This window comes from Telmatherina bonti, assembly GCF_933228915.1.
Source record: "Telmatherina bonti genome assembly, chromosome: 8".
Classification (NCBI taxonomy): domain Eukaryota; kingdom Metazoa; phylum Chordata; class Actinopteri; order Atheriniformes; family Telmatherinidae; genus Telmatherina; species Telmatherina bonti.
The window spans coordinates 22,574,656-22,599,205 of NC_136626.1; the positions used below are offsets into that span (position 1 = coordinate 22,574,656).

Below are 24,550 nucleotides of genomic sequence, written 5' to 3' on the forward strand. Positions count from 1 at the left end.
AAAAACAGCAAGTCTAAGTCTCACAGTTGAACAGGAAGGACAGTGACATGTTACCTATCGTACAGATATCCAGGGACTACAGTAAAATGAGTGTGAGCGAGCATTCGGATTGAAAGAAAGAGATGGGAGACGTTCGTAAGGGAGGTGAGTAATCCGACTCTCCCTGGTCCCTGAAAACATAAACTGAGCAGACTATCACCGACTCATACCCAGCAGAAAAATACACAGACAAATCTGGAATACAGACAGTGCTCTCACAGAAAAAACAGCAGCAATTGAAAAAACTAAACAAAATAATGATAAAAAAAACAAAACAAAACAAACATCCACTACATCAATAATAGTGGTAGTTTAATGTGAAATCAAAAGTTAATAACTCCCCACATGACACTGATTTGGGGATGCTGGAAGACACATGAAAGAAAACGCTAATGGAAGCTTACTCCAACATCTGAGGACTGCTCAAGCAGCACAAGCATGCTGTTCATCGAAACAAAAGCTTGAATTTGATCGAAAAGGTGGAAAGAATATAAACATTCCTCGTTTTTCTGTGGGTGCAGCAGCTGTTCAACACATATGCAGTAAACCAGCAGCTTCCAAGGAAATACTCAAATGAAGTGATTCCCCTTCTCTGTGGTCTATCTACGATGAAAATTTAATTTTCCTTGCATCAGTCTGCCTCCAAACACGTATGAGAAGCTGGTTTGTGAGTCACACCTGTTTGAAGACATTCAAACCTGCCACACACTCGGTTTGCATGTCTGCATTATGTGTTCAGTTCCACATCAAAAACATCATTTTAAGGATGAATTTTAGATGCTAATAAAGACATGATTACATTGCGGGAGCATTTTTGTTTTTTTTCTTCTTAATAAATTCATAGCATAATTCCAAAAATCATTCCGCTGTCATGCATTCCTGAATACCATAACGTGTGCATACATAATAGTTTTATCATACTGATTTTTAACTCCACTTTAGTTCTGGGTGAACATTTAACCAAAAGCCGCTGCCACCGGTGAACTGATTATAAATATTATTTCTATCCATATTTTTCTTTCAAATTTTTTTTTTTTAAATCTTCAGGATGACATTGGAACCCAGTCAATCAATTCTAGCTATCTGCTGTCATTAAACCAGCAATCAGCGTGTATGCCTTCATGTCAGTGCAGCAACAGATGCTTTGCAACATACACTGAGAATGATAAAAAAAAAAAAATCCATACAGGAATGCCAAGTTCATACAGTTCATTAGTACAACAAAAATGGATTCTTATTACTGTAAAAGCTGCAGTCAGACTCCTGGAACATGCATATACCTTGTCTTCTTTCCTCATAGCTTAAGTCATAGAGAATAGATGGAAGTTAAAGAGGAGGATGGAGGAACGAATCACACACCCACATCATTAGCTGTTATTTGTTCACCAGGTTCTGAAAGGATATTAGAATTATTAAAAGATGCTACAACCAGTCTAAACTTCCTTCCTGTGTCCCCTTTTAGAGGTGAAATCACAGTCCAGCTCTTACTTAAATGGGCGCGTTTCCACAAAATCTATCAAATGTAAAGTTGATGTCAAAAAGACAAAAAGTCAGCTGAAATAACATTCACAGTGCTCTAATAAAAAGAAGCTGAAACCAAAATAATGGCCATAAAATAAAATTTTCTAAAACAAATAAGAGTACAAACTTATCGCAGCCTTAAATTTCCTTTTGTTTCATTATGTGGTGCTTTTTTTTTCCCCCTGCAGCCACTTCTTTTGAACCAGCGCTGTCTAAGAAGGAGGGTGTTGTCTGGTGTGTACTAGTAGCCTGGTGCCAGGTGGTGGTGACAGAGAGCCTGTTATAGATGCTTCTCCTTGGTAACCCCGTTCTGCACGTGCTTCCTGCAAAGAAAGAGACACACAAGGGGGAGGGATAAGAGAAATGGAGCTTGCCAGGTGGGGCGATGAGCAGATGTGAGACATTTAGCACTGAGGATATCACCACTGTTCAAGGCCGTGCAGATAAGGGGCTGCCACATAGTCACATCTACATAAAAACTCTGGCTGTTTTTGATCCTATCAGTTTGTGAAACCTGCTGGTTTTACAAAGTCAGATGGAAATCTGCTTGCTCTGCCTTCAGGAGGGGTTGAAGCGCCAGCTGCAGTGGACTCTAACCCTCCACGGCCATCAAATCTTTCGAGTGATATCGCAGGACCTTTAAGAACCTGAACTGTGAGAGGCACTGAGTGAACAAGACAAATGCTTCAAATCTGCTGGGGTCAAGGGCCACCCGATGCCAGCAGCAGATGATAGGGATGCACATGGGAGATTAACGGCGGCTTCAGAGATAAAAAAAAAAAGAAAAAAAAAAAAGAAAAAAACAAAGATACTTTAGTTTTTGTCAGCATTTCTTTAAAGCTCACTATTATCATGTGCAGATTACTGATTGACATTTTAGAGGTAACCATGGTGTAACCGTAAAGCCACGACACCTTTTAAAGTAAAGAAAAGCTGCCTGTGTACTTGTTCATTCAGACAACAAATGTGTAGAGCTGTTAGTTTTCCTCTTTTGGGAGAAAGGTGATTTTTGACCAAGAGTTTGGATTGTGATGGACTCAAGACAAAAATGGTAATTTTGCTGCAAATGTTCAATTCTGAAACAGATTATCAGCCTATCATTCAACACACTACAGTTTATGTGATTTTAAAATGTGTTCAGGTGGTCTGAAAAAGATCAGAAGATATGTTATGCCATAGATATTTATGGTGTTCTGTCATTGGAAATATGTCCATCTATAAACTAATCAATGCAAAGTTCAGTGCTGTTTGCACATTTTCTCATGTTGTTTGGTTAAGTTTAGTCAATAACTGTGTTTTGGATTAAAATAGAAACCAACTGATGGTCAATTTTCACCAATGTCAGAATAAAAACAGAGTTGAAAGGTCCAAACGTGCTGCTCACCCTTGGGCAGAGTTGTGATGTCCAGCATCATTGTCACTATTTTCTGCCTGACAGCCTTTGAGCAGCTCTGCTGCAGCCTTGCTGCCGTCCTCATACTCGTATTCCCTAACGTCGTTCACCTCCTTCATCTTTAGCACCTTAACTACAAAAATGACAATAAACTACACAAAGCGGGGAAGGACAAGAGGAAACATAAAAAGATGATATTGTTTAGTTGTTGGAACTATCAGGATGACAAACTTTTTTGTGACTGAATAAAAATCCTCACAAAGAACCAGTAAATGTTCATCAGCAGCAGGGCGAAGAGAAGAGCGTTGAAGAAGAAGTAGAAGGGGATGTTGGGAACAGACTGGATGCTGGAGACACACGTGGCGTACAACACTTTGAGAGGGAACCAGTAGAGACGGAACCAGAACCTGAGAGAAAGAAAGACAGATCTGCTTCCTTATCTTGCTGACAGCTGCATGAGACAGAAGAGTGACGAAAGATGACTGAGTTGTCAAAGCAAAATATTTGACCGTGGCAGTTAAAAAGTTGGGAACATACAGAGATGAAAAGAGACAGAAATTGAGACATAAATACCACATGAGTCAATGTGTTTAACCTCACCAAGAGATGCTGAAGCTGACAGAGCCCATGTTGGACAGCACGTCATTAAGCAGGTAATAACCCCCTCCTCTGGACTTTAAATAGACATTGAGCTTAGTGAACTCTAGCTGGATGTCATTGATGTCATGCAGGAATAACACCAGGATCCCAACGTTGTGGTATCTAAAGTAAAGTAAAAACACCTCAATAAACAATCTTCAACCCATGTGCAGCAAGGAAATAAAACTACAAATTAACAAAAAAAAGTTTCAGTTCCACACTTTTTTTTTTAGTTCAACTTACATAAAGCTCGATGTTACAGCAGGCAACAGTACCTGAATGCGTAGGAGAAGCTGATGAGTGCCAGCGTGATGATGTGGTGCACCACCATGACAGCAGAATCTTTCCTCCAAGCGTCCATGTTGATTGTGGCATAGATGGAGTGGCCATAGAAGCTGCCTTGGATCAAGTAGGCCAAGGCGATGTCTACAGGCACTGTCATACCACTCTTCCAATCTGGACGCAGGCAGAGGGAGATTAATGACAGCTCCTGTATCCTGTTTGCATGAAAAGGTTGTGTTGACCACACTAATCCTCTTTCTTTCCTTATTAGTTTATTTGAAAACATGCACAGAAAATAGATAAATGAACTCCAATGGAAATAAATCTACATTTGTAGAAGAAAAACACTGTGTTCTAGTCATTTCATCCAAACAACCACAAATAAATTAAATGACATTCTGCCTGTAGGTGGAAGCAGCATAACACACCTACATACATGACCAATAGTCACTTAAACTGTGCAGGTCACACATGATTACAGGCAAGGATGATGGCACATGAATGAAAATAAACAATATTATGCAGATCTGTGGCGAGATGTAAAATGTTAACATTTGCTAAGCAAATTTTGAATTTACTGCCAAAGGTACTTCTCCAAAAAAGAAGAGAAGAATAAAAAACACTGACTTTACTGTAATGTCGTTATGCCATTTTTTTATTGTAAGGGTTTTATCATAACCGCAGCATAATCTTCTTTTAACATTTAGAGAAATGTGATGAAATTTTAAATGGACACAATCTTCACACAGCGCCACTTTAAACCAAATATGTTCTGTAATCAGAGTATATAGTGTACTATGCAAAAAGGTAAAACAAACAAACAAACAAACAAAAAAAGACTTGCATAAATCAGATTCGGTCCTATCTCTCTCCAACAAATCAAAATTTGAATTTCACTATGCAAATCATGGACAATGTATCCTGCAGACTAATCCATTTCAAATCCAGCTTCTGTGATGCTGCGCTTATGTGCAAGGTATGGGTCACCCAATCCTCAAGGCTGAAAAATGTATGAACGTTTGGAAACAACAACCTAGAAGCAAAATCTAGCAATTTCAAAAAGATCGCTTTGTTCTTTAAACTCACATTTGCAAATTTGAAAGCTTTGCATTTATTCAAATAATTTTAGAAAAGTTTAGAGCCTTTGGCAGAGGTTGGACCTGTTTGGCTCATCCTCATATCACATCATCACTCTCATCACTATTATCTGTTTTGTTTTTTCCTAGAAGTCAAACTTTCTTCTATTCCTAACGCTTATCTCTGAAAGCTGAAGTAGCTGGTTGCCATGTAGTTCCAAGAAGTGTGCAGGATCAGTGTTTCCAGTGAGACGGACATTTGAAAAACTTCTTTAAAATACATTTTCAACAGTAGATTATTTTAGCTCAAAGATATCTTGATCACTGCTTTTTTGTCCTACAAGTCTTTTAAACTTGAAGCATTTTTTATTTTACTCTTTCAAAGTCCTGTAATGTGGCATTAACTCAAGTTAAGCTCGATCATTGTTATATTTGTACACATAAACACACTATAAACAGCATGACCACAGAGTGATCTATATACAGTTGGGGGGAAATACCAGATGAGAAGGGGTCAGTGGGGTGCTTAGTATTCAAGGAAGCTAGACAGATCAGGTTTACCCTCAACAGCATCAGGAAAGGTTTCTAAAGGAAAACACAAGTCCATTGGTTGCTGGACGGAAACTTTCTGCTTTGACATTTGAACCAGGTATGTCTTCAGCAAGATGGGTTTCATTCAGGTTCTGTGTAATGTTTATTGATTGTACCTTCCTTCATGAAATATTGAAATAAAGCTGCTAAATGGATCCCAACAGAAAAGCTGCCAAGGCGAGGCACGCTAACCAATTTTTCTCGTTTTTTCATTTTTCCTCATTTTCAATTCAAGATGCAGATTCAGTAACCCTTCCCAGATCTGTAACTTTGGTCTTTCTAAATTTTCCTTCATGAGCTCCATATCTCTGCCTCTTTCCTTTCCCCTCCCTCTAACAGTCTAGTCCATTTACTGTGCTTCTCTGCATCTTTCGAGCTGACAGCTATTTGAGGTGAAGCAACGATTAAAGATGAAGCTGGCGCTGTCAGCTAGCCTTTGTGAGCTCCACTCAGCAGCTCTGACACCTCCGTGTCTGAAGGAAGAGGCTAAGAGGCTATAAAAGACATCACTGGATTGTTTGTGAGATCCTCAGGGCACCTCCATCCTCCACTGGAAATGCAGTAATAAGCATCTTTCAAGTATCAATCTGGGCTCAGGAACAATTATGCAGACCACTTGTCATAAATATTGACAAGAAATTAATTTTCTTTATCAGAAAAATTTAATATTTGGGTTGAACCAACTGAATGAAAATGTGTGTATTAGTGATCACATACATAAACCATCGGATCGCATATCCTGCATAGACTTAAAAATATCAACCAATTTGACTACTGAAAGTAGCACTTGATCCCCAGAGTCCATGTAGAGTTCCTGCCTGCAGTTTCATGACTGTACATGACATCACCTCATTTCTGCCCTGACAAATAAGTTTTAGCATTTTAGCCTTAATTTACTTTTAGTGTTTTCTGTTCTTCAAATTGGGCTGCACAGTGGCACAGTGGTTAGCACTGTGGCCTCACAGCAAGAAGGTCGCTGGTTCGGCCTTTCTGTGTGGAGTTTGCATGTTCACTCCAGGCACTCAGGCTACTGTCCAAAGACATGCATGTTAGGTTGATTGGTTATTCTAAATTAACCGTAGGAGTGAGTGTGAGTGGTTGTTTGTCTCTGTGTGGCCCTGTGCTGGACTGGCGAGCTGTCCAGGGTGTAACCTGCCTTTTGCCCAAAGCCAGCTGGGATAGGCTCCAGCTTCCCCGCAATCCTGAGTTGGATTAAGCGGTTCAGAAAATGAATGAATGAATTTTTCTATTATTTAGAATAAATTCCAGGAATTCGACTAATAGTCCCCAAAGAGCATCCCGCCACATAAAGAGACTGTTGACTGACGACTGCTGTGACTTACTGTAAAAGACAGAAGGTGGGTCATGGAAGAAGGGGTAGGAGGTGAAGAAGAGCAAGTAGGTGCTGTAGGACCACGACATGGTGTAGAAGACCAGCTTCCACGCACTCTCCGGCATATTGGCAGCATCTTTGGGCAGCAGCTTGCAAGACTGTGCAAGAGGCTATGGACACACAAAAACAGTCAGTCAGAGAAGTTCAAGTCAGGACTAAAACATGTCCATTTGGATTTTTTTCACATTACTGTGAAGTAAGCATGTGCAGCATAACATTTAATCAGAAGCAGCACTTGTAGAAAATATCTAAGATGGCAATAATATTAATTTCGGTCGACTGGTCAAAATTCTGTCACGCAGTTTGTATTAGTCTTGAATAAAACTAAGAGGCAATTGCAGTATAGAAGATAGATAGAAAACTCTACTGAAATAAGGTCCAACATCACCACAGCTTTGAAAATGACTAGAAAGCTGAATCAGCACTTCTCTAAATTAAAACTGAACATTATAAAATTCATGAATGTTTAATTTATTACCAGACGCATATATCAGACTGCATTCTGTTTTTGTTAAGGCTGTAGATTTTTACAAAAAAATTCCTCTACATCATATCATGGTAATAAAACACCATGGATTCTGGCCAGATGGAATAAATGATAACTATCAAGAGAGGTCTGTGCACTTCATCTTATTACAGAGAGCTGGATTATCACAGCCAAATAAGAGTAAACAGATTAACAGACACAAAAAGACAAAAAAAGTAGTGAAATTCTTGGAAGTAAGTGCATATTCAAAAGCAGCTTCACCGGTTTGCATTTTGATCTGTTCCAAGACGAAAGGACTCCATACCTCCCATGTATGTATGAATAAATGTGTAAATCTTCAAAAAGCAGCATGAGAATGTGAATGTTTAGCCACAGAAATGCGTCTTTCATATGTCTGCTTATGGTTTGCTTTGCAAGCTGAAAAAGTGGAAGTTGAAGAAAAAGCTTCTGATGGTGCCTGATAATGTAACTCCACCCAGCTACTTACTGTTGGGGCAACGTTATCTTCATCTGAGACCTCCCCAGCCTTTACCCAGATCACTAACATCTTTTTCTTTCAGTTTTACTCCTTCTGAAACCCCTCTGTTGCACCACCAAACACTCTGAGATGCAATTATTTAGCAATCAAATGGCACAACCTAGAAATTAAGCAAAATGCAGCAGGTAATGATGTAAAAGAGACACACAGGAGATGAAGTAGAAAATAATACATATGCAACAGGTACATCAGCTTGGCAGACCATGAGACAGGCAGGTGTTTGATGTTTCACTGCTGCACACAGGAAACCAAACCCGTCTCAAAGCCCCACACACATGGAAAGCAAAGAAAGTGTAACTGGAGGCAGCAAGGTGAAAGTTGCCTGTGTCACTGATACGCTGCATCTCAATCAGTTGTTACCAAAGCTGCTCATCCACTCAGCCTGATTCGACCGGGATCAGTGAACACCTGCATGACAAATTAATGGGGCAAGTGCAACGACTTCTCAGAAACAGGGGATCATCCTGTTCCTTTTTTTCCTCTGTATTTGACAAAACAAAAATGTACATCTAATTTGGCTTTTACCTGTTTCTAAACTTAATTAATTTATATTTCTGAATTAGTTTCTCCCTTTCTTTTCTTTTTCCTCTGTTTTTCTGTCTGTTGTGTAAAAATTAGGAATGCTTTGCGTCATACAAGTGAGTCAATACAAGACGGGGAGAGGAAGCTAACACGACGACAGAAATGTTACAGCAAGAGACTTTGCTGTCCTCAGTCGTGATGCACAGAGAGCAATAGGAAACACATAAACATATATATATATATATATATATATATATATATATATATATATATATATATATATATATATATATATATATATATATATATATATATATACATATATATATATATATATATATACATATATATATATATATATATATATATATATATACATACATACACACACACACACATTTATATATATATATATATATATATATATATATATATATGTATATGTCTGTGTTGTTTTTTTCCTAATTGAAATCAAGAAAAATGACGGGCAAAACAAAGTATTACACGTTTTTTTTTTTTTCTTTTTTAAAATGTACAAAAATCAGCAATATCAAAGAATTGTGAGAATCACAACTCGAATCGGCACCAAAAAATCGTAATCGAATCGATATATATATATATATATATATATATATATATATGTATATATATATATATATATATATATATATATAGAGAGAGAGAGAGAGAGAGAGAGAGAGAGAGAGAGAGAGATATGAAGAGGAAGGGAGAGACTTAACATTTTTTGTTGTAGCTGTTAAAAATGTTGCTTTAAATTAAAAGCAATTAGTGTGTGGAATTAACGCATCAACCTATCAGTGCATGAACAACAAAGTCGTTACTAATGATACTGGAATTATCCATAGAGAAGCTGATTTTGGGCATGTACATGCTTTATTATAACAGTGAACCAAATCCACCAAAATCTACAAATACAGTACTTATGACAGTTTTCAAGCGTTTCATTTAGAGGATGGCCGTTGAATGATCCACTTGATATATCACACACTGCTCAGTTCGCATAAGGGGAAGGAGGTTATGAACATCAACGTATATATGTTGTCTTGGGGTTTTTGGTGCAAAATATTTGGGAACCGCTGCACTACAGGCTGTAAAATAACTCACTCCAAAATCACAGCTGATACTTGTCCATTTCTTGTTGTATTATTATAGCTATTAATACTAATCCCTATTTTACTTTTACTTTCACAATTTTACTACCATGTTATTTCAGATGGCAGTGATCTACATTTGCAGTTTGTCAGAAAACATTTATATAAAGATTAAGGTCCATTATTTGGAGAAACAACAGAGGACTCAGCCCCCAAAAAACCCAGGCAGGAAATTTTAGGAATAAAAATGTTGTAACTCCACTTATAATTCTGGTTAGTTTTATTTAATTTTGTTGTTCGTTTTCATTTGTGATTTGGTTATGTTTAGGCATCAAAATGACAAGGCTGGGTCTTAGTAGGGTTAAGACAAACAATTTAAATAAACTGAGATTGTCCATTAAACTACTTCTGATTTATGCACTGATGTTATTCAGGGAGATTGAAAAAGAAACCTGTTTCAATTTTAGACTATTAAAACACTGTGTATTCAGTAAAACTACTCAGTAAAAATCACACTGAAAGTATTCTGTTATGATCACACATAAGAATAACTGGGCTATGCAAAAATGACCACATTTCTTGGTCCTGGTTAAGTTTAGGCACAAAAAGGTGAAGTTAAAAATAACTTTAGTCAATTAAACTACTTGGGACGGATTATGTGCTTAAGTTACTCAGGAAGGTTCTGGCAAGAAGATGATTTATATTGCATTAAGTTTAGTTAAAGGTCCCATAAAGTAGCAAATTTCCTATTCTAAAGGTTTTCTGACAGTCATATCCTCCTGAGGCCCAGAGAGAAAACACTTTTCTTTCTTTAATCATTTTATAAAAATTCAAGTACTGTGGTTCTAAGAAACATATTGCAACATTGTGTTTTTCAAAAACCTTGTTTTTTTTTTTTAATAGACTGTCCTTTGTAGGGGGACATCGGCTCTTGCTTCATACATATTGTAATGGTGCAATATTATAATAATGAATTAATTTTTGTATAAATTAATTTTTTAATAAATCATTTCAGTTCTTGAATATTTAACAAGAGTAAGACACGAAATGAACAATTGACATTAAACTCCCTGGTTTTGGATCCCAAAGACATTTCTGTCTGAACTTTACAATTGCAATCCGTTAGTGTTTTTTGTGAAAAGATTAAAAATGCCAGCTAACATTCTGGGCAATAATGTAACCCTTAATGAGAAAACTTTTGTTGTTGATAAAAGAATTATTCCAAATTCAGACTTTCAAACTCTTTCAACTACCCAAAAGAGTTATTTGAACGTAGCATGTGCAAAAAATAAAAATAAACAAACATCAAAAAGGATTCTTTTAAAAACCTCCGACCAAAGTGAAGATGTGAAAATACTCTCTTTGCACGTCTGCATGTGGACATATATAACCGGGGTTTTAGGTTTTTAAACGTCACCGTCCGTGACAGAAAATACCACAACGTCACATGTGCAAACTTTGTTTCCAGTAACATGGACGTCCTCAGAACTGTGTTAGCGTTATCTATTGTCCAACATCACTGTTTAATATCAGCATGGTGGATGTGAATAATTTTATTTGCTTTTGTATAGTTTGTCAGTACTCACAGATGAAAGGGAATTAAAATGACTGTGATACTTATCTCTCTGGACTAGAATGGTAAAATATGGGCTCTCAGTGTTGTGGTCCCAACCTTTCAGAAAGAAAAACCACACAATGTGATCTAAATCTTTGTTTCAAGTGATTATGTAACCATCTGCTAATGCTTCCATTGCTTTTGCTCTGTGTGCCGCCCAGCTCTGGGTGCTACCCACCCACTCTGTCCATAACCCTTCGGGTTTTAACCCACGGAAAAGGGGCATGGTAGTTAAAGGACATTAAGATAATCAACTTGTCCACACTCTCCTCACACACTGGCCTTGAATTACACTCAACAGCTTCTTCCACTCTCCCTCTGACAGATAAACTCTGGCTGAACATGCTCTTTGGCATAAAGCATCCCTGATTTTCATATCTGAATCCTTTCTGTCTGTTTCTTCCTCCTACAGAGACTGGGTTGGAAAGCAGGAGTAGAAAAGGAAAAGAAAGACTGACCAGAAAGAAATTACAGATGCTGATGGAGTATGAAAAGCAAAGAGTTATCGCGAGGGACTAGACGACAAATGAGAGGTTCCCTTAGCAACCATGAAGTGATGCTGGCAAAGCCCCTCACAGTGGATGAAAACTCTTTCCATCTCCATTCTACTGCAATCATTCCTCATCTGTCCATCCAGCTTTTGTGAAGCTGCACCCCACTGCGGTACCTTTCACTCTTCAAGTTCTCAACTTCCCTCCCTCTGAACTTCCCGGAAGCAAGTGATGAGAGAAGAAGATGGGTGAATGGACTCTGTTGCATAAGAAGATAAATTGGGCCAGGATGCTGGCTCATGTGTGGATCTGTTCAGTCAGACTTGCTCTCTCATTCACACTCTTTCATTCCTTTAGCTCTGTCTGGCTTCGATTTCGCTCAGAGAGGCTGATGTCATTCTGGCCATCTCAGCGTCACCTTTAAACCCAGTTCTGTCAAACATGCCCTCTGGTCTCTTTTTCCAGGCTAAGAGCAAATAGGATTTAGAGAGGCTAATCCAATGGATGGACTGAGTTTTAGACTATATATATATATATATATGTGGAGGCAATAATAGCATATTTATCTGTGACGAACTGCTGCTGTAATTTCAATCTAAATATCTTGTGGAACTCTCTGGTGCTTTCTGGCATTACTGTACAACTTCCTCTCCACCACCAAAAATTTTTTTCATTGCCCTTCTGTTTTACCCCCTAATACAGATTATCTGACATTATAAAGATAGCATGAGCTCATTCGCCACAAACACACACACACACACACACACACACACATACACACATAAATCTAGTTCTGAATAAGGTGATGACTGGACAGCTGGTACTGGGATAAATCTTGGGGATTTTAGCTACAAAATGCAATTAGCACTTGTCCGAAGCATTTCACTGGACCAGCCGGGATAACTGTTTGTTTAAAAAAAAATTCTGTTTCACTCTTCTATGATAACATTTGTCTATTATTATACTATTTGCCAAAAATGTTTAAAAATGTTCAGAAAACAAAACAAGTCAGGAAAAAAAAAGTACGTTAATAAAGTTAATCAAAGAATTTGTTGTATTTTGTTCAAATGTATTTTCCCATGCAACAGAAAAATATTACTTACATTCAATAGAAATGAGTTCTTTTTCTAAAATAAAAAGGTTTCATTTTTCTCTTTTTCTAAATATTTAAAAAAAAAATTAAATATCATTAGATTTTTTAAAAATTACTGTCATTTTTAAAAATGAGATAAAAATGCAGCATTTTTATGAAATAACAAAATACTTCAAGGTTCGGCAACAAGTTCTGTGTCATCTGCTCATCTGCAAGAAGATAGAATAATAAGCAAAAAAATGTCATTTAGTATGTTAAAGGATGATTCTTCAAGAATACTGGACTTACAAATAAATCATGCAGTAAAAAAATTACTGCTAGTCATGGTTCAGCATGGCATGAATCAGCATGGGTGCAGTTTGAGAGCTACCAAAATAAATTGAAGGACCCTAATTTTGACCTTGTTAATTTGTTCAATCTTAAATACAGATTATTTCTTCTAGGTGAATTCCAAATGTTTCCACAGCATGCAGCACTTCCTGTTTTATTTGCATTTGTAGATGCAACACTTTTGCATCTACAAAAGGTGGGTAAGGTGGGTTGTCATTGTCTTGCTCAAGACAAGGGTTTAGAATCAAACCGCACATCATCTAATGAGAGGATGACCACCCCACACTTGAGTCACGGTGATCTGTCGCAATTTGTAAAATTTTACACTGTTACTTAATTGATTGGTGAATTTATTGTAGTAAAATGCTGTGTTTCTTATATAAGTTCAGGCCTTGCATGATGTTGTCTTTTGGCATTTCTTGCTGTGGTTTACCCAATCAACTCAGAGCTGCAGTTAGAGTCAGTCAACATTATCAGCAGCTGTTGATGAGGAAGGCCTTCAGTGTGTAACGACAACAATAAACAGAGCAGGAATGTGGAAGTTGCATCGGAAAGTACTCAAAAAGTGTTATTACAGTATATACAACACAAACCACCTGTGGTTGGCTTCCACTACTGAACATAATACCTCTCTCTATCTCTCTCTCTCTCTTGCTAACAACATCAGCTTTTCCTGACTTTTTTATTTTCACATCCATCCTGCTCGCACGACGTTCTGCTGAGGCCGACTATTGTGATGCATGCTGGGATGTAAGCAAACAGTTAACTTTTATGAGTTGAAATAAAAAAGACATGGGTTTCATCCCGTAAGGGCTTGTGATGAATCAGCTTACTGTGACTCAAGAGAAATGTGAATGACTTGGTAAGAATTCAGTATCTCACTCAATAATTAATCACACTAAGTGGAAACACACACACACACATACGGTGTTTGCTTCTGACATGTCCCAGTCAGAACAGGGGAAAAAATGGTTGTCAAGCCCAACCTAAATCTCTTGTGTGTGTACAGTATCGCTGCAACAGTGGATGAATTAACAGTTTTATGTCTTGTCTTGTAAAATTTATGGTGAGTTTAATTATTTGTACAGACGATGTAGAATGATGAGGAGGAAACCTTCAGGGCAGATTCAGGCTTGCATACTGTGTATAATAAACATTTCCGGTTTAAACTGAATTATAGAAAAATTCCAACAATCTCCACATTCATCTCCTCTGAATGATATTTTCTTTTACTCTAAATCTATTCTATGTAATCAAAAATCAATTCAGTCTGCTTGTCATATCCATCCTAAGCAATAAAAGCTGAATTAAGCTTATAAGAATGAAAACAAGTCTAGTCATGCTGTCAGTGAGTAACGGTTGTTTCCACAGCGTGGTGATGAAATGTACTTAATTTATGAGGCACATCTGGAAGAATGCAGCATCAAAGAGCATGTGATAATCTTTGGCTTTCCTAAAGGATGCTATTGTGCCTGATGGAACCAGGAAAAGTCATTTTACTCAATTTAGTCCAAATATACTCACATTACAACAGAAGTGCTGACCCTTTGAACATGATTTAATTAAATACACATGATGAGTTGAAGCACTTTTTAAGTTAATGTGAGCCATCAACAAATGCGCCTAAAACAGCATAATGTATGGCTAACATGGCTGCGGTAGTCTGCAGTTTCAGCAAAGAAACATGTTTTTAAATTTTTGATTTTCGTGAACACATTTCACCTCACTGAGCCAATGCAGTCTCAATGTAACTTTGTTTATCACATTTAACTTTTCTCTCTGTAACTTCAATTCAGGCTAAATCCAAAATATCAAAAACATTAGAGAACTAGAAAAGCACTCAGAGTGCAAACGTCCGCCCAGGGCCGCAGCTGTAAAAAATTCCTGGATCAAAATGGTGATCCGGATCACCAACAAAATTAAATAAGTTCTTCCTTTCCACATTTCCAACTCCTGAAAAATCCTTCAAAATCCGTCCATAACGTTTGGAGTTATTTTGAACACACAAAAAGACAAACGAACAGATAAAAGCCAGTAAAAACATAACCTCTGTGGCGGAGGTCATTAATAAATCTGCATTTAATGCCATTTACAGACTAGTGTCGGCACGTGTTCAACATTATTGCAGCACAACAGAAAACTTTCTTTTGAGTTCAAATTAAACCTACAAATTCTTCTCCTGCCTCAATAATATCCTATTGATATTTAAACAGGCCTGGGTTTGGTGGGGGTAGGCTCATTCCTCCAAGCACATACACTATGATGTGTGAGGTGAAAGTGAGAGACAGCGCTCGTGCACCTGTTAGGAGGAGATCTTGCCTATTAGACAATCCCAGAGGAGCATTAACCCCGTACTTTGTTCTCAAATTAACTCCTGGATCATCAGAGAAACCGCACACAGCTTCCGCAGCGGAAACCTTAAACAGGATTAAGTTTCTACATACACTTCAACCACCATTATACATTTGTGCAGGAGTTACATTCATTGATCATCGCACAGATTGTCAGCTCCCCTGACTGTGTAACATTGATATATATGTTATAATACATGAGCTGATTTCTATATTTGTAGCAGTATTTGATATCATACTTTATCAAATACTGCTACAAAATGTAGTACTATTTGATAAAATTACCCCTGCATATTTTCATATATGAGTATCCTCTCAGGTAATTTACTTATTTAACTCCAGAAAACACTATTTTCACACTGTACACGTAATTGGTTAGTAAGGGGATAATCCTTTCATAGGGCTGATCAAAGCAAACAGCATTACAGGACAAGGTGCTGTTAGTGTCAAATAATGACATATTGCTTTGAAAGACATTTGTTCATATTAATATGAGTGCTTTTAGTTTTCTCATTTTGTTACTACATGTTTATTATTTTTTTGCTCATGTTTTTTTTAATTTGTCTGATGGCTACCACAATGTATAGCATGTGCAAAGGTCGTTATGCATGATCCCCTTCTGTCATTGGAGCAGAGCTTTTGTTTGAATTAAATAACTATTAACCAAAGTCACTCTCTGACCCACACAACACATTACATCTCATAACCTAACCCTTTGCCCTAAAATGTATGATTTATGCAAAGCAGATGTGTCACGTTGCATCTGTATCATGGTGGATTGTGCGTGTACATGTAAACCAATTTGGATCAGTTCAAACTGACAGCTGGACGACATATGGCCGTCATCCATAATAGAGTATTATTGGCAACACCCTGTGAATGAGGACTGTATTATATGAATGAGTCTAAATATATGTGCCAGGCCCACTTAAACCAATAACTAAGTAATACTGATGACGTCTTAGCAATAAGAACATGTCTCTGGGATATATTTTAGACTGTAGACTAACAATCAGTTCTTGTCTTTGAATGTACAACAAAAAGGGGTATAACAACCTGAGCAACTCGGCGTATATTTGATACAGTGAGTCTTGCAGACCTAAATTATCTGTTGCTGTGCCAGAGAGATTTAACAGCACACACACACACACACACACACACACACACACACACACACACACACACACACACACACACAAGTAGAGGTGCAGACTGCAGGAGATCCAAAAATCCTACCAAGATTTTTTTTTTTTAATTGTCAGCTTCTGTCATTTGTTACTAGCTAACTAACATGTCTCTTTTTTAGTTACGTTATTTTTTTCTTTCACTTTGTTCAAAATGGCCAAAGTGATGTGCTTATGAAAGTGCACATATCAAACTGAAAATAGTGCTGGTACTTTATTTGTTTTGTGTGTTTTTCTTTTGTTGTTGTTTGTTTTTTCTTTCAGTACAGCATTATTAGGTTTATTACATAAAATACCAACAACTTCTAACTTGTCCTACTATGTCAAACCAAAATGAGTTCTACAACTTGGAAAATCCTCTCATTACACGAAGGCACTAAGTAGAAAAAATAATAACTGTTGGATTAAACCTAGATCTTTAGTTAGAAATTATGGATTATAGAAAGATTAAAGCAGATATAAACAGTGATGGGAAGAGTGATGTCACTTTGCTTTAGAAAACCGTTTAGAAATCCTTATAATAATAATAATAATAATAATAATAATAATAATAATAATAATAATAATAATAATAATAATAACAACAACTATTATTATTATTATTATTATTATTATTATTATTATTATTATTATAAGTAGTTGTTGTAGCAGCATTTTTGAATAATTTTCCTTTGGGGAATTAATAAACAGATCTTATTTAGTTTCACTACATTTAATTAATTAGAATTAATCAGTTACATATTGTCATAGTGCAATACAAATAACTTTTAATAAATAAATACAAGTAATTGATTAATAAACTACATTAAAAGATCTATTAACCAACCTATAAAAGGGATTTAGAAGACCAGTAAGACTGTCTGTATCGTGTTTGTGACTCATTCACGCCAAAGTTAGTGTCTAGAGCAGCTGCTATAATCTCTGCCAGATGTCAGTAAGTTCCTGTAAATTTGCACTAACTAGCTGGGTGGGTATGCAAACTCTAAACCACACAGTGGGTGGGGAGAGACAGAGAGCTAGAGAGGAAGAGATGCATTAGTAAAGAGGGAAAGGTGAGAATGCGGTATGTTCTGGAAATAGATGAGGACAAAGACAAAAGCAGACAGCTTTGCCTGAATGCTGAATGTTCCCTCCACAGAAGACAAGCGAAAGATAAAGTCAAGACAGGATGAGAAAAGTAATCTAACTGTATCTGAAGAATTCTTGGCTCTCAGATCCTACCTAAAACTAAAGTGAACAAATGAACCACACAAGCAGGACAAACATGGCTTAAAATGCATGAAAAGTGACGTGCTTGCATTGCAGTGCAGATTAAATTAACACTAGTTTTCTCTGACCACTGAGTGCTCACACATCATTATGAAGTGTCCTTGTTAGAGGAGAGCCATCTGCCCAGTGAGAAGCCATAGACATTGTATTCTAGTCCAGTGAAAGCCTGTCTGTGCGTAGCTAGAGGAAAACAAAGAGGACATAATGATAGAGGAAGAGGAAAAGCTTGAGAAAGGAAGAGGCTGGCTAAAGTCACTCTGCGGCAGTCAAGGCCTTATGGCACATTCCAGCTGACCAGAGGAGAGTCAGACTGTCACACTCGCCAAACAGAGCTGATTCATGACTCTGCTTTGTAGCTGGTGGTATATCTATGTCTGTGTGTGTGTGTGTGTGATTTCTTTATGAACTGTTTACACTATAACATGTCACAGATGATTGCATGGAGGTAACAAATTTCCATGTCAAGCGATATATTTAAGTCCAGACTGAAAACTTTTGTTTTTCTAGGCCTTTCATTCAAACTAACTTTTTTGGGGTACAGCTTGGCTTTTTATACTGTTTCATATTTTGTACTGTATTTAATTATTTTTATTTGCATTTTATTAATAGGTTTTATCATTTTAACATCTTAAGTTTTATTTTATTAATAGGTTTTATTGTTTTAACATCTCAAGTTTTATTTTTCTATTTGTATCATATTTGTGATCATTTTATCTGTTTTCTGTTTTATGAAGCCCTTTGGTCAGCAGGAGCTGTTTTTAAATGCGTTATATAAATAAATCTGAGTTGAATTGAATTGTAAAAAATGCAGCAACTTCAAACAGAGAGATGAATGAGGCACACATCTGAGAAACAGTCACTTTATTTCCCTCATGTTTTCAACTCTGCATGAGTTCACACGTGCCTACAGCCAGTGTGGCCTGTCCTGTGTAAGAGTTTTCATCAATAAACTTTTGTCCACAACTTAAAAAAGGGTTTCCCTAATCTTTCCTTTAAAAAAAAATAAAATTAAAAAAAAAAAAAAAAAAAAAAAAGCTAATATTTTCTAAAGTATACCTAAGAGATGTAACAAATCAGTTTATATACTAATGGTTTCAGCTCTATAAGCACCTGTGTGGACAGCTGCTAGTAAATCTAGCACACAAGCCTCTGGATATGGCCATAGAAAAGTGCAGCTGACCAGCTTGATGCTGAGTGCACAACAGGCTGGAACAAACTTGCATGCACACAAAGCTCAACATCAGTGCAGAGAAGCATCAGATGTTCAACTCTGTGTAAAAACACAAAGCCCAAAAGACATTGTTGCTGCACTGGAGTTCTACTTGTTACAATCTAAACTTCTGCATGCTTATCCTCATAAAACATGTAAACCGCATAGAGATCATCAACGTCGATCACTTCTCCTGTCAGCAGTTTTAATGTTGAGGTTGATTGGTGAATAACATGAGAATGGAGATGATTCATCACGGTGATTAATTGTATTAACAGCAGCAGTCATGTGAAGGGTAAAGAGCTTAATGACGCCATAAGTGCTGTGTATCCATGATCTATGACAAACTGAAGTCCACAGTGAAAGTGCATCATATGTCAGGTGAATGAGTGCTGCCCACAATGCTTGCAGCCCAGTAACACATCAGATAGCTGAGTCATGAGAGGAGTGAATAGGAGAGGGCTGAGAAGAAGTCCAACATCTTAACAAATAGCAATTGTTTGCAATCAGTGTTAAAACTACAAGCGAGTTTTTATCTGAGTGGGCACTTTTGGCCGAATGGATATCCCTTCCCCGGAACCACAAATCCAGAATCAGGTTTCTTCCTGTAGCTCTAATGTGCAACAAGAAAGAGAAGCTAAGTGGAAAGTGATCTAGGATTTGTGGTTAGGAACCTTGTCAAACCTCAGGCTGCCTTCACATATACAACAACAGAAGGGGGATGTAGTGTTGCTCAGCCCGGTGCAGGGAGATGAGCTATGCGACAAGGCTCAAGCTGGCAAACTTGCTGCTGCTCTCCTCTGAGTGACTGCTTCACGTTGTGTTTTAGTGTGTGTGCAGGGCTACAGGAGGCATTTATGTGAGCAGCTATAAATTGCTGATGCTAGGAGGGACTGAGTCCAGTTGTTTTGAAAATACACACGTGATGCTGCTAGAAACAAAATGTAAAAAGAGAGTAGACTTTGTAAGAAGGAAAGCATAGAAAGCATACATTCCTTAACTAACATATGAATGTGTGTGTATAGCTGTGTTAATGACTGGCTGCTGCATGCTGAGTCAGCAAGCTTGGCCCCAGATACAGTGCACAGTCCCTCTTCTTACTTCTCTCCAATCCTTCCTTCCTCAATCTCTTGCTTCCTTATTTGTTGATCCATTCCTCATTACTTCCTTTCTTCTTTGCTCAATTTCAGTATCATTTTTCTTTTCTCTAATTTTACACGTGTTTCTTCTTTCTCATCTCTTTGCTAAGTAAAAAGTGTCTTGAGATGTATGCAAACATGAACAAATGTGTATGTGAAACTCATGACCACAAGTACACATATCCTTATAAATGCAATGCAAGCACAAGCTGCACGCCATTAGCAAGTAAAGTCCTAAAAGCTGCACATGCTTTATCACGCATGCTTGTGCAAAGTAAAGGTGATACAAATGAGGAAGGAGCAGTTCTATTTTCATTCTCAAGAACTGCATGTGTGATGTTTATTGCATGTTCCTGAGAAGTGCGTTTCAACACTGAAAAAGCCCTGTATACTGTTTAAAGTTCCAGTCTGAGAGATTAAAGCATATCAGGGAGAACCGGGTGAGGTTGCACCACAGTACCCTGTGCATGTATACAACTTTATACAAAAGCTAATTTAACCAGATATAGTTGCTGCTGTGACTCATAAATCCACGCATCTAACTGAATGTGAAACCTGATGAAAAAACATGCTTCTGTGCACGGTAGCCATCCCCACCCCCAACATACTGCCCTCCCCTCGCCTAACCGTATGCTCAGCGACACGTGAAACAATGGTGACATGTGGAACCCAGTTTTGCCCCTTTAGGTTGACTTCAATATGATTTTAAATCTACACTTGCTTTAATAAGGACCAGAGAGGCCATGTTTGGTCATGATCTTGAGTGCTCTGCAAGCGTCAGTCTATCTGTGTATTAAAGTGTAAATGACAATTTGATGGATTAAAGTGTGATTGGATTTATTAGCTGTGCCTCCTCTGACTGTAAATTTATTTATCCAGGTTAGGCGGCTGTCACTGTGGGATCACTGATTGATTAAAGCAAGCTGACCCACCCCCAAGAGTTTCTCATAGTCTGCTTTCATGTCTAGAATTTGTGCAGTGGAAAACGCAGATCACAGTAAGTCTGCATTTTAAGTGGGTCAACTTTCACTCTTCATAAGGTGACTGCGAATGCTGTAAGTAACTAAACAGGAAACTAATTATCTTTATCTGTCAGCCTGCGGCAGATGAGTTCTGTGCAGATCAGTTCTTCACAAGAAACTTCCGCAAGCAGAGCTTCAATTTGGACAACAAACTATGAAGTTAGTGAAGAGTATTTTGATGATAAGATTGAAAAACACATTCAGTTCAATATAAGAAGGATCTGAAGTCGATTCCTTTATCTTGTAATTACTTATGAATTCAGAATTCTTTCAGGTCCATCGTAGCAGCCAGCATTCGTCCCCTGCATCAGATCAATCACCACAATTTTCATCAGGTCATAACAGGATAAGATTACAAGCACTTTGTTCTCTGACGTCCAAGTTAGCAGCGAATGCCTATAAGGCCTCATGAGCTCTCAACCTAATCAAGCATGTGTACACATGATCGTCACTTGTGTAATTAATAGTGCTCGCTTTACTCCAATTAGGAAACCACAGCCAACTGTGTGCTCAAAACCACGTTCTGTCTTCATAGATAAGCTATCAAATGCACTGCAGTGTGTTTTATTTTACTCTTAGCCTCACAAGCAAGAAGGCATCCAAGTTTTGTCCCTTGTCAGTGACATGTGCTCTGTTGACAAGCCATTTCAGCTTTTGTGATGTAGAACAGCAATCCTTGTATTGAATTAGCGTCGCATGGCTGATCTAGCTCTGAATCCATCCTCTTCATCCCTAATATAAGCACTCTCTAGGTGGTAGACACGTGCACTAAATAACCAAAAGAGCTCTGAATGGACTTTAATACAACCTGCATTTAAAATATCACCTCATCCTTGACAAACAACGGTGAAAGCCAGACATTAGATATTATGTTGGAGTCGGTGAGCTGGATGCTTGCATGCACACAGGCTTAAAAAGAGAAATGTTTTATATTCTCAGGCCATGTAATGCTTTGTACATGAAGCCCCAAAGCTACCGCACAGCTATCTTGTTTCACTGAAGCCTCCACTATGCATTGACACTCCATCCACAATGATGGCAGAGTAACGTGCTAAAGACCTCATCTCGGCTATCTGTGGTGAGAGCAACGGGATGAAGGAACTCTGGCCTTTGATGGGTAAAGAAAATATAAGAGATGTGGGCATAGTGCCATTGGTCAGAGCTTGGCAATGCTCAGGAGTAAGATGTTGTCAGGCTGCTTTTAGAGATGCTGCAGTCCTGTAAGAGCACGTCAAATACCTACAAGATGCCATTATTTAAAATTCATGGCAGCAGCACATTAATGTAAGCTGCAAATCAATGACCAAGAGCTCATGACAGTATCTGAGTTCAATGTAGGATTAATCACGCTGATTACTTAGCTATCTAATTTAATAGTTCTTGCTCATATGATCAAGTGTTTCTCAGCTGATTTTCTAGAAAATTATTTGAGACAATGAAATAATGAAATCCATATTGATGTCCATTTACCAATTTAATTGTGATTAAACTTTAATGCAGAAATGCACATTACATATACATATATTTATATATATATATATATATATATATATATATATATATATATATATATATATATATATATATATATATATATATATATATATATATACCACAAAGGGCTGTGTTCCATATCTTCACCTGAACATGCTGGTTAGTCATTGAAGACAAACCCCCACAGTAAACTGAATGCAACCCTGTTTATACACCTGCGTTCATTTTCTAAGTTATTTTTAGTTTTATAAAAATATTCGTATCAAAGTTTGATCATTCATGGATGATCACTCTGACCAGACATTAAATGTACAACCAACTTGAGCACCTCCTCTGAATAATTTACAACACATCTAATACAATTCTTCTAAAATATACCAAAAAATGTATATGTTGCCTAAAATAACTAATCATTCTGGGTTAATTAAATGTTTGCTCAACCCAAGTGCACATAAACATGATGCAATCGAATATGTCTTCCCTGGGAGTTCCCTATAATCCCAGCCAGGACCTTTCACACACACACACACACACACACAGCAACTAGCACATGTACAGTATGTGTGCGGCTTGACTGAGATACATGTGCACACTTTCTTACCCTACTTGATCCTGCCTCCATCTTGAATGACTCACATTACCCAATGAAACCCTATTACAGGCTGCGTGTGGAGCAGCTGTGTGAGTCAGGTTAATATTTCCTGACAGGATTAGTTAAGATCTCTAAGAAAGGGTGAATTCTCTTGACTGGATCCGATAAATGTGGACATGTGTTACAGTAATCTCCATTATTTAAACTATAAATGTGTGAGACTTTGGGGAGGTGGTGCAATCTCTGCATGTTGACAGCATCACTCACCTTAAACAGACTTTCTGTCAGTTTCCGCCTGACTATCGTCCACAACAAGGCGCAAAAGATAAACAGGGCGATTTCGGTCCATGTAATATATGCGTTATCCAGGAAAGTCCGTTTGGAGAGCTCCAGACCACAGCTACTACAGTCTCTCCATGCCTCGAGCATAACGGTGGAGGACCTGGTGATGAGGTCCAAATATCCCGGCATGGGCTCCACTTCCACCGGCCCGGCACTCCCGGCATCACTCCCCATCGTGGCGCGGCGCAGAAAACAAGAGAAAGGTGGGAAGCGGGCGAAAAGACTTCTAGCAGATGGATATCCGGAGACCAGTCCTGTCCTGACGGGTGCGACTGACTGGGCAAGAAGCTTGCTAGCTCAAATGAACCAGCGAGAATAAGCTTATCTAACCAGCTAACCCTCTTCAGTAGCCTAATTCTTTGTTTTCCAAATTAAGACATGGGCCCATTTCTCGCGTGCAGGACAGTTTTAGGAATGATAGGAGGGCCAACCGGGTCTGACCACACGCATTGACTGTGTGGTTCAATATTACTGTAAGAGAAAGCAATTTCCTAGAAAATTTTGACATATAATCTGAGCCATTTGCGCCAGTTTGTCAAAGGTTCCTCCTGATCATCATTCGGCTACGTACACGACTCATCTGCAATAATAGCAGCGCGTCCTGGTTAGCTGCCTAGTTTATGTTGAATCAAACGCACAATACTGAAAGGACCAACATTGAACAGCTTTCCACCTAAGAGGCTATTTGAATAAATTAGTCTTTAAAGATACTAGGCGCACAAACATCAACGTTTTCGGGCTTGCGGTGTAACGTTTGTGCTGCCTCTCCAGCGCCAGACTATTGTGCCGCTACGCTGTCACACACGCGCTCATCTCGGTCCCGTT

General features: G+C 37.9%; 1 protein-coding gene across 1 annotated transcript; it reads right to left on the reverse strand.

Moving 5' to 3' along the window:
* Window positions 1-1,767: 1,767 nt before the first annotated feature.
* On the reverse strand, window positions 1,768-23,899 carry cers1 (ceramide synthase 1; the record flags this gene model as incomplete). Its single annotated transcript, XM_079245211.1, has 7 exons — window positions 1,768-1,883; window positions 2,945-3,105; window positions 3,213-3,360; window positions 3,554-3,715; window positions 3,868-4,048; window positions 6,885-7,044; window positions 23,651-23,899. The coding sequence occupies 7 exons, from the start codon at window positions 23,897-23,899 to the stop codon at window positions 1,841-1,843; spliced, it is 1,104 nt and encodes a 367-aa protein (XP_079101337.1). The 3' UTR covers window positions 1,768-1,840.
* Between the last annotated feature and the right edge of the window lie 651 nt (window positions 23,900-24,550).